At 28.7% G+C, this 11,866-nt stretch overlaps 1 protein-coding gene across 1 annotated transcript in view; it reads left to right on the forward strand.

Moving 5' to 3' along the window:
- The window catches only part of LOC136978953 (diacylglycerol O-acyltransferase 1-like), a 64,138-nt gene extending 53,062 nt beyond the window's left edge, over positions 1–11,076 (forward strand). The window contains exons 10-15 of the mRNA XM_067274800.1: positions 2,680–2,760; positions 2,833–2,877; positions 5,530–5,642; positions 6,933–7,086; positions 10,530–10,592; positions 10,677–11,076. Of these exons, the coding sequence (XP_067130901.1) occupies positions 2,680–2,760; positions 2,833–2,877; positions 5,530–5,642; positions 6,933–7,086; positions 10,530–10,592; positions 10,677–10,826 (606 nt within the window). The 3' untranslated portion in view covers positions 10,827–11,076. The remainder of the gene's footprint in view (positions 1–2,679; positions 2,761–2,832; positions 2,878–5,529; positions 5,643–6,932; positions 7,087–10,529; positions 10,593–10,676) is intronic.
- Positions 11,077–11,866: the final 790 nt, after the last annotated feature.

Below are 11,866 nucleotides of genomic sequence, written 5' to 3' on the forward strand. Positions count from 1 at the left end.
ATACCGTATATTTCCACAGATAAGATGGATATTTTCTTCAGATAAGAAGAAGTATAAATTTTCATCAAAGTTTTATAGTTTTAGCATATATCTGTTCTATAAGACGACCCCCAAACTATCAACAGCCTATGAATTTAGTTTAGATCAGCAGTCATCTTCTGGATAATAATACTGTATAGTGTATACAGAATTATGTCCTATTCTGTAATTTTTTGAATGAACAAATTTTATTTTCTGCTTGCTATTGTTGCAAACATTCGCACTGATTTGGGCATTTGGATAATGACCTTGACTATTTACAAAAATGTCGTATGGGCTATTCTATTTTATGGATTTGTCCTACTCTCTACTAGTAAATAATTATGGTTTGTCCATTTTTTTTATAATTGAAATTTATATAAATTAAAACCATCTAATTTTTTTTGTAACTGTCCTATAAGACCACCCTGGATTTTCAGTCTTTTTTTATGATTCGACTATCGCCTTATCCACAGAAATATATGGTAATTTCAATATTCATTAAAATAATAATTTTTTCTTAAACTCATATTTAATAAATTACTGTGAGAAGCAAGAGTCTTTCACGTGTTGTTTACAAAAAAGGAAACATATTGTCACTTTTATGACAAAAGGGAAATTTAACTTCCCTTCTCATACCCTTCTCACTCTCCTAAGTTGGGCACCCATCTGGTTGTCCGCCCCTTCATACATCCCCGAACATCCCATTGCATAGTAACAAGTAAGTGATAAAGAGAAATAACCATCCTCTCTTTACCCGTGGTTCCTCACACTGTCTATGGGCAAACGAGATCTTTCCAGCATTGGTTAGGTTGTGGATTACAGAGGACACAAATACACCAAATATTGTGTTACCATGATGTACCCATTCTGCTGCTATCTGCAACCAGCACAACATGAAGAGGACTACACACAGCAATTTGAGTGATGCAACATGATTTGAAATTTACAGCATGTACCATAATTCCTTCAACATATTTTGTGGACTTACAATGCAGTGTATATGGATTGTATAATTATCAAAATGTGCACCACTGGATATATGCTTCATGCTGCATGTGACTTGTGACACCAAGTGCATTTTACACTAAAATGTCTTGTGAATCTGAGATAAGCAGCATCTTGATCCTGTATTCATTGATGACTTTGAATAATGACCAATATCTAAACATGATAGAGGACAAATAGCTCAATAACTTGCCATTGACATACCTATAGTAGGTTTGGTACAGTAGTGTACCACCTCCTTCCTAGACAGACATGTCAGTAGCTCAGATCAGTGGTTTGACAATTGCTAAATAGGACAACATGGCCATCATGTTCTCTAGACTTGGTCCCAAATTGGAATTTTCTTAGTATGAGTATATTATCTACGTATCTCTTGTAGATAATGATGTTTTGGAGCTGGTCAGGAAGAACTTTTTTTCTCGACGTGAACATCACAATTAAAGGATCAGCCATTTGCACGGAAGTATATAGAAAACCACAAGTAGATCAATTATGTGAAATGGTGGTTAGATTCCTTGAGCAAAAGTTCTTGGAATTTTCTTGTTTGAGGTTACCTAAAAGCATCAATGTTTGATGCATGCCCAGCAGTTCTGTGTGATGATGACAAACTGGAGAGATGCATACCAAAGGCCTGTGAAATAGTGATATCAGAAATACCACTATCTACATTTTTATATTGCCATTGAAGGCAATCATTTTGAACATGTCTTTAACAATATAAAGCTCACATTTTTGTATCAGTTTCTGCAATGTTGTCTTTCTTTTTCGGACAAATTATTTTTATATTATGCCAAATAGTCTTTTAGGAAAAAAATTTGATGTGTGTGTGTTGGTGCTTTCTTTCATTTCTTATCTCAGGATGGGATTAAGAAACAAATTTGGCATGATAGCTTGATAAGGGGCATTGATGCTATTAAATTTTGGTGGTTAAAGGTCAAGAGGGTGGGGAGATATAGATCATGTATCGTAACTTGAGTGGGGTCAAACTTAATGAAGATTTCACTCATTATTAGCATTTGCAATTTTTTATAAAATCATTTCTATTCTCAAAATTAAGCTTTTTGTCATTTTATAGTATAATTAATAACAGGAGATTTTGTTAAAAACTAACTTTTTTAATAGACAAGTTTAATTTTGTGCAAATGTGTTTTTTTTTTTTTACTGGGAAACAAGCAGTTCATGGCTGGATTTTTTAAAAATGAATGTTAAATTATGTTGTTAAACTACATGATTTTTAGCATCTGGCATTATTTTTGATTAACAAAATTTTAAATCTTATATAAACATCCCAAAACTTGATAATAATAATAATAAACCAAACAATAGCTTTAATTAATCAGGCTATTTTATGCTACAAATAATAATTAATTAAGGCTATGATTTGATTTATTTTAAATCTTAATTTTTTTAACTGAACTTTTGAAAATATTAGCAGAAAATTTGTGACTTTCTACAATAATTATAAATAAATATTTATATTTATAAAATGCCTTCATTACCCCTTATTTATATAGCTGTTGCACTATAAATTATAGATAGAAGAGAGAATATTCAGTTCTGAAGAAAAATATTTAGCCACTTGTTAAATGTATATATTTTTTAAATGTTGATTACTTCACTTTTAATCTATGAAACACTTTTTTTTATTTTCAGTTTATTCTTATACAAGTGATACTTGCACTTATTCAACAGTGGATGGTACCAATAGTTAACAATTCTTTCAAACCTTTGCAGGTATCTAATAAAAACAAGATTTTAAGTTTTAAAATATCATTTACATAATAATAATTATAAAATTTTTAATAGGAAATGAAGATTTCTCATGTCATAGAAAGGTTATTGAAACTAGCGGTGAGTTTGCATTTTGTGTAATTGCAAATACTAGATTTGAAAAATATTTCTAAAGACAATTCTTTAAAGAATTCATCATTTTAAAAAATAGAAAGAAAAGATATTCTAAGTATAGATTTATTTTTAGCAATTTCAGCTTACAAAGTAATCATATAATCATATGAGGAGAGAACTCATGAGAAATAGTTTGATGTAAGGAGCTGGCTTTGTTTATTACTTTCCAGCTACATGCCATGAGAAATTCTTAAATCTTGAACATTTATTTACTTAAGGGATAGCATTAAACTTCACATAAATAAACAACCTTTACTTATAAAATATTCTGAAATTTAGTTCTTTTTGTAGTTTTATGAACAAAACTGTAAAATAGTAGATGCTCTTGAGATAAAACACCATAAAGATTTTATTGGAATTTTCTTCTAAGTACAGTGGTACCTCAGTATATGTCTGCTTTAGAATATGTCCAATTCGGAATACGTCCTATCTGGACGAAACAAATTTTGCTCGGTATACGACTTAATTCAATTATACGCAACATCTGTGAACAAATAGCACTATCGGTGTACTAGACCAGACTAGGCATTCACGGTGCCACGTTCTATAACTTTGGTAAATTTCTTCTGATTTTAATTTGTAAGTAAAACTTTATTATTTTTATTAATCATGAATTGCAAAAAGGCAAATGAAAAGCAACAGAAAACTAAAAAAATGACTAGAATCACAATGGAACTGAAAAAAGAGATTGTTGAGAAATATGGAGGTGGCATGCGTGTTTGAGATTTAACTGTTGCATACCATATTCCGAGAACAACGATGTCGGCAATCGTGAAAAATAAAGACATTATTAAATCTGCTAACGTTGCAAAAGGGGTTAAATCAATTTCTATACAGAGATCGGAGACATTAGATCATGTTGAGAAATTGCTTTTGCTTTCAATAACTGAAAAACAATGTGCTGGCGACAGCATATGAGAAGCAATTATTTGCAATTATTACTGTAATAACTTTAAAAATCTATAATAAAATTTATTTTTTTATTAATGTACTCAGTGTTTCAATTATTTTACAACCCCATTAATATACCATATCAAGAGGAGTTTTTTTTTACATGAGAACAGATTAATCATTTTTACATTACTTCTTATGGAAAAGGTTGGTTTGGTATACGTCCTATTCGGTATAAGTCCAAACATCAGGAATGGATTAAGGTCGTATATCGAGGTTCCACTGTACATCGAAATGTCTTGAAGTTGTTCTTCAAATAAGTTTTTGTTGATGATTCTTTATTACACAGACCTCATTGAATGCTACCTATTAAATTTATTTTTAAAAAAAAATGTAGGCAAAGATGGAATATTTTTGCATAAACCATCACCTTAATTAGTACTTTTTACTAATTACTACTTACTACTTTTTTTTCTTTATGTAACTTTCTGCTATAAAACCTTTGTTCTATAGCACAAGATATTTCTAGTTACCACAACATTTAATTTAAATACAGTGAAATCTCAATTTATGGCCTAATTTTGGTGAGTTTTTATCTGTTTTTACTTATGTAGATACATTTGTGTAATTAAATTTAAAATTAAATTTGTATGAGAAGTTTAATTTCACAGAAAAGTTTTGTTTTAATGCTAATGTACTGACTATAGTTCTGAGACTGTAATAAACAAGTATATGATCTAAATTGAAAGAAATAAATACACAATTTTTTGAAAATATACTTTATTTGTTTAGTTAAATACAATTAATGTTCTTAAAAAAGAGAACAAAATTAAAATTTGACAAAAACACAAAAAAATTGCTATTTATTCATCTTTGAATGATGATGTATAGACCCACTCCCCTTGTGGCATGAAGTTAAGAGCCGTAATTCTTGGATTTGAAAAAAAACTTGTTAATTTAATTACATATAAGAAGCATTTTAAAATTAACAGGGCATTAAATGATGTACAAATCAGAAATTCTCTCCATTAAATCCAAAGTCCATTAAATTGAGGCTTTACTGTAATAACTAAACAACGCAACACTTGGGAGTTAGTGATTTATGTTAGTCAGATACTATAACTTAGTGTCTGTCACCAAACTCCTTGCAAGTTCTCTTTTCATTTGATTACCTGGTGTAATGTTCTTGATTTGTAATTTGAATAAAAAGTAGGTAGATATCAAAAGTTTTGAATCTGAATATTTATTTTGATATATAGAACATACAAAGATGTCAAAACTTGACTTTTATTGGATCATGATTAAACTAATTAAGAAAGTATATTGAACAATTTTTAGCATTTAATTATTTCCATGTATTATTTAGAAAAAAACACACTTATAAAGCATATTTAGCTTCACAAATTTGAGAAATTTAATTTTTAATTTAGCTAACTTTAAATTAAATTTTTAAAATATTTATTCAAATGGCAAATGCAATATAATGAACAACAATAACACTACAATAAACATTGTGTGAAATATTTTTGTTTTCATCATTCATTATATAAGAAAATTTATTTATTTTATACATTTATAATTGAAATTTATATGTATAATTTTAAGTACACTGTTTTAATATCTAATTGAATGTAATTCTTTTTGAGAATCTTTACTAATAATTTTTTTCAGATTTTAACTCTTTAATTATATAAAATATTTTAATAGGTTCCTAATCATTTCATCTGGCTGCTATTTTTTTATTGGCTTTTTCATTCTTGTCTAAACTCATTTGCTGAAATATTAAGATTTGCTGATAGACAATTCTATAGAGATTGGTGGTAGGTATTTCCTGCTATAGTTATTGTTCATTACTAACAATTTAGTATTCTTGAGAAAAAAATTATAATTTATTATCACTCAGATTAGTGAATACTGATAAAATATAATTCAGCGAATTAGTTTTTGGAATATATAATTTAAATATATTGAAATATGACATTTATGATTTATTTTTTCATTATTAATTGCTGAACATTATAGTCCAATTTGTTGTAAGGAAGAGCAGCAGTTATTCTCTACTGATTTCAGTCATATCCTGTTCAAATTATAATCATCAGTATTATTCCAGTAAGATTCACAATCTAATTTAAATTCATAGGCAGGCAAAATTTTTGTCTTCAATTCTCAACACTAATCAGAATGAGTCTCAAGATTGTTTGATGACATTGACCAAAGAAACCCAGAATGCATTTTTGGATCAAGGGAGTAATCAATCAATGGTGGATGTTGAATTGCTATAGGAAGGTTTGTCCATTGTTGAACTTGGGTGGGAAGCATCCATTAGATAAGTTAATTGTACCTCATGCTAAATAATGATCTAGTGTAATGTTATGATGTATTGTATTCTGTCTTACGGCATTAAAAGCAATGTTTTATTTAAAAAATTGCAAGTACTTTCAATAATTTGCAACTATTCTCTTCAGGCTGATTTAGACTCAGATTGACAATTTTTCATATTTTTATTTCATACATTTCAAATATGAAAAATCCTGTTTGATCTGAGTCTAATTGAATGAGTCTGAAGAGGATAGTTGCAAACTATTGAAGACATTACACAGTAATAAATTACAGTAAAGCTTGTATAGAGTAAAGGTGTAGAGATCAAGTTGCTGATCTTTCCAAATTTGGATGTGGATCAAGTTGTCCACATCCAGCATGATGTGAAAATTATCTAGCATGTTTGATCTTTCCTTATAATTTTCATTGTTTGTTGATATTGCTCCTAGATTGATAACATCACACTAAAAATAACTCATACATCAAGATTAAATTTGGAGGAAGGATTGATTATCTTGATCAATTTACACTATTTGGCACTTGGAATGGTTAAGGAAATAAATAAATTTTGTACATTTATTTTACTTGTATGATGCTAAAGTTTAAATTCGAATGAAGTAGAAAGAATAAATATTTACACTTCTTACTAATTACCAAATTTTAAATTTTGATACCAGAGCAATAGTAATTTACTATATTTTAGATTATATATTCGAAGCAATTGTAATTCACTGAATTATATTGTCAGAATTACTTTATTACAACAAATATACTAAATGTTTTATTAATAGGAATGCTGAATCAATCAATCAATTTTGGAGAAACTGGAATATTCCTGTACATCAGTGGTGTGTTAGACATCTTTATAAACCTCTTCTTGTCCAAGGATTTTCAAAACTTCAAGCAAATATTGCAGTATTTGTTGTATCAGCATTTTTTCATGAGGTATTATAAATATAAATTATTATTTTTATAATCACCAAAAAAGGGGGTTTGTAGTCAAATAAACAAGTTTGTTGTCCTTCCAATCCAATGTTCACCAGAAGTCAAGAATCTCTCAAGATCTGTGAATTAAAATTTTCTTCTGAGTGGTTCTTGATTTCTGATGAATGTTGGATTGGAAGGACAACAAATTTGTTTATTTGCCTACAAACCCCTTTTTTGATGATTACAAAACTGAGATAATATCCAGCAAAAATTCCTGATATTAGCTTCATATTATAAATATATATTATAGATTATTTACATTATATAAAAATACAGTTGAACCTGTCTATCTCAAATCTCATGGGGATGAGGAAAAAATTCAAGATAGACAAGCTTCAAGATATAGCAGTAACAATAATAGGTTTGATTGTAGGTATAGTATTTTGTTAAGATATATCAAAAATTTGTCCACAAGTTTCTGATGGCTGTCTTTCTTCATCCGATAAGGCACAAGCCAAACTCATAGTCAATCACATAAAAGCAGCTTAATTGCAACTATATAGTGTATTGCAAGATGTTTCTTGACTACAGTTTAATACTTTGAAAGTATATTTGCTGAGCTTTGAAACTGTAATTGACACTTTGATTCATAATTTGAGATAAGAGGTTTTGGGAGAAAGTTATTTGAGATAAATGCTGAAAATATATTGAATTTTGGCTGAAAATGCAGGAAACAAAATAAGTTTGAGATAAACATGTTTGAGGTAGACAGGTTTAAATGTAATTCATTTGAAGTAAATTTTACATGAAGATGATAGATTATACACAGTATATGCAGTTTACTGGCATTAATACTTGACTGACAGTCAATGATAACAGTACTGATTATGAAAATAAAGCAGTTATTTAGTTTTACTTGTAAATCATTATCAAATACGAATTTTATATTATGATGAAAAAAGAGAACTTGTTTTTTTTATAAGCACTTCCTTATATAACCAGAAGAGTGTATAAAAAAAATATGCTTTCAGTTTTTCTGTTTCTGTTAAAAATTGTCAAAAATAATTTTAATTTTCATATGCATTTTACAAAAGAAGCATTTAATTTTATACAATCAAACCTTGGGTTTTGAATGCCTCTCTTTTTAAACAATTCAGTTCAAAGAGCAAAATTTTGAATTCGTATTTATCCTGGTTGCCATATGATAACTTGGTTGATGAACAAGCTACTTGGCAAGAGCCTGCCACAGATGGTCAACTCCCTATACTTCCAATGTTAAAGAAAGTCAATAGACTGACCATGTAAGGAACTGAGTCCGAACGTTATTTTTATTTTATTATTATTTCCGTTTTATTATCTTTTGTTTGGGGTTTATGTTTATTTAGGACGAAGGTTCCCCACCACTCTCTTGTTAGTAATGAAAAATGAAGATAAAACAACTCACGAGAAATAAGCGCCATAGGAAACATCTTGCGCACTTGCGCTGCCCAGCGGAAGTAACAGTCCACAGAAAAAAATGGAGGGGGGAGTCCCCACAATCACTAGTAGAGAAATACTTGATAAACCGTCTTAAACATCCCAGAAAATTATGATAAATATTTTGTAAATGGTTTATAAGCTTTGTCGGAAACTTAAAGCTGCCAGAACAGAAAGTTAATGTTAGCAACTAAGTATGTAAATAAGAGGAGTAACCCAGCTCAAGTGTGATGTCACCTCACAGTATAAAACCCGTACGTTAACGGAAGAAGGAGAGGTGAGTTCCAAACCGAGGCGACTGTGAGAGCGAGGTAGATTCGAAAGCGAAGTATTTTCTGATAGAAGTCCAGATTGATAATTGGACGATCCAAGGTGCTAAAGAGGAGTTCGATTGACGATTTGACGATATCGAAAGTATTGAGGAAATAGTTTTCTTCGTATAGTGAGGTGACGGATAGACGTTTAATTAGTAAGAGATTTTGTTCATAGTTTCTAAGTATTTGATTTGTCGAATTTCAAAGGGGAATTACTATTAAGTTAAGCTAAGTAGCTAAGTTTATTGTCGGGTTGACTTGTTGATTTTCGTTAATAAATTTTGTTTGGAATTATTGATATTTGTACGTAGTACGTTCTAGTTGCTAATTAAATATATTTGAACTTTTGATCTGACTTGATATTTGTCGTTATTATTACTAATTTTTCGGTGCACGCTTAAAAGCCCAGGCCTGGCAAACTAATCTCTAATCCGCGTAAAGTACCCGTTAGGTTAACGGAAGTTTCACCGACCGTAATTATAGTCGGTTTCCTAAGCTACTAAAAAAATAGTACTTTACAACCAATCAATGATAGGACTACTAATTCAGAAGTTACTGTTGCCAAGATTGTTTACATCATTAGTTGTCATGACACAAATCATCAATAATGATGCTATTTCAATTAGATTTTAATGTATGTGCAGGAAAGATACTATTATTATTTTTTGGTACATGCCACAATTGAACCTAAATGTAATTAATTAATAAAAACTGCATTAATTGACATTTATGTGATATAAACAGCATCCAAGAATTTGTGTTTAAAGGTACTTAAGTTAAATTAAATGATTTTTCTGGATGATTATTGAACATAAAACTTTTTTTGCTGGGAGACCTCTGACACCATTCCATTGCTTGCTCCTTTGTTTCAGGATCATAGTAATGAAGCCACATTTCATCTAAAGTCACTAATTGGGCCATGAAATCCTCAACACCAGCCTGAAACTATGCCAAAATGGCTTTGGAGGCAATCATGTAATTCCACTTCTGGTCTGCACTGAAAAGTTGTTTTTAAACATTCTATATAATACTGAAATCATACACACAAAAGAGATCTTTACTTAACAATTCTTTTTCAAAGAACATATCTACAATGTTAATTAAGGACTACTAGTGTTTATTTTATTTAATCATTTATTAAAAAGTGGCAAAATATTTATAATGCTGTTTTAAGATATAAAAGTTTGAATTTGAACATTATTCCACTGAGCCAGAAACAAATTATTTGTCATTCAAAGTTTTTATTTTTAAATGCTGTTACATTAATGCTAAAGACTATGTATAAAATATTTTATACAAAGTACTGAAATGGTTTTTCATTCACAAGATAAAGACGACCATATTCTATTCTGAGATATATCTTGAATTAAAGAATCCATTTTAAATGTTTATTTCAAAAGTAAATTGATATATCTCATAATAATAATTTGTGTCTAATATATTGTATATTATGAGAAATATGTTTTTTCATATTTTTAAAAACTTACATGTACAATTTCATACTTCAATGCACATGATGAAAATAACTTTCAATATAACCAATTATTGAGACATGTTGGTTATTGTTTCAGAATAAAAATTTAAATTTTATCTCCATATCTATATGTAATTTATTTCAAAATTATCAATTACAGTATTCTGGTTTTTACTAACATTCCATTTGTTTTTTAGTACTTAGTCAGTTTTCCATTGAAAATGTTTCGATCCTGGGCATTTTTTGGAATGCTTAGTCAAGTACGTGTTTCTTTTCACCTTCTTATAATTGTTACATAATTCTAAGATACTAAACAAATTTTTTACAAATATATTTTCTTTCAGGTGCCATTTGCTTTGGTCATTAGTCGATATCTGCATAAAGATTACGGAAATATGGCAGTTTGGGTGTCGTTGATCATCGGCCAACCCTTATGTATATTGGCATATTATCACGATTACTATGTCATTCACTATAATGAAACTACTACATAACTATTAACAATGAAGGAAATTGCCAAAGAACATGCCAAAGTGTCTGAATATTTAGTCAGTTCTTTTAAATGTATAATTTGCTTTGTTTTTTTTCAATTGTTGAATACTTTAATATTAATTTTGTTAATACAATTTATAATTGTTGGAAATTTTCATCTCTAGTCATTGATTTAAAGCACATTTAAAATTATTATAGCTATATAAATAGTTGATCAATCAATATTTTCTACTTACAAGTCAAAGTGATTTTGGAAGAAATCAAATTAGATATATGCACTTTAATTTAAATACATTGTAAAACTGCAACTTTTATAAAATTACAAATTATTTAATAGAATATTTTTATAATATAATGCCTAATTATTAATTTCATATTTTAAAAATTCATTAGATATATAAGCACTTTATTTAATACATTGTGAACTGCAACTTCTAAAATTTATAAATTTTAATAAATATTTTTATAATATAATGCCTCAATAATAATAATAATTTCATATTTTAAAAATTCATTATGATTGTATATAAGATTATCTAATTGTATTGTGTTGTCACTGCTAAAATTTTTATAATTTTGAAAATAAAATTATTACTTATTTCATTGTTCTATAAGCTACCGATATGGTTCTTGCATTTTTTCACAGCTGTAATTGGAGACAGTAGATGAATATGATATAATGTCTAGTTAAAAATGAAAGGTATCAATTACTGGTATGTGTCATAAAGAATAAGTTTGTATATGACTTTCCATCATAAAATATTGTATTTCTGTGAATATGAGGTACTATATTCTGCAAAGTATCTCTAAAATCTTTTTTTTACAGTATTGGAAGGTTTTTAAAAAAAGTGTTTGTTTTGGCTTCTTAGTTTTAACAATGGTTACTGCAGAGATGTTGCTGAATGGTTATCATATCCATACATTTAATTTACATGACACAGCAATACAAACTTATAAGCCAAAACAAGATGGCATTCTCTTATATATGAAGTATATTCTTGTAAAACCGGACATGTTAAATTAAGTGGTTCAAAAAGGAGTG

Source organism: Centruroides vittatus, unplaced genomic scaffold (assembly GCF_030686945.1).
Source record: "Centruroides vittatus isolate TY-2023 unplaced genomic scaffold, ASM3068694v2 contig_564, whole genome shotgun sequence".
In the NCBI taxonomy this organism is placed as follows: Eukaryota; Metazoa; Arthropoda; class Arachnida; order Scorpiones; family Buthidae; genus Centruroides; species Centruroides vittatus.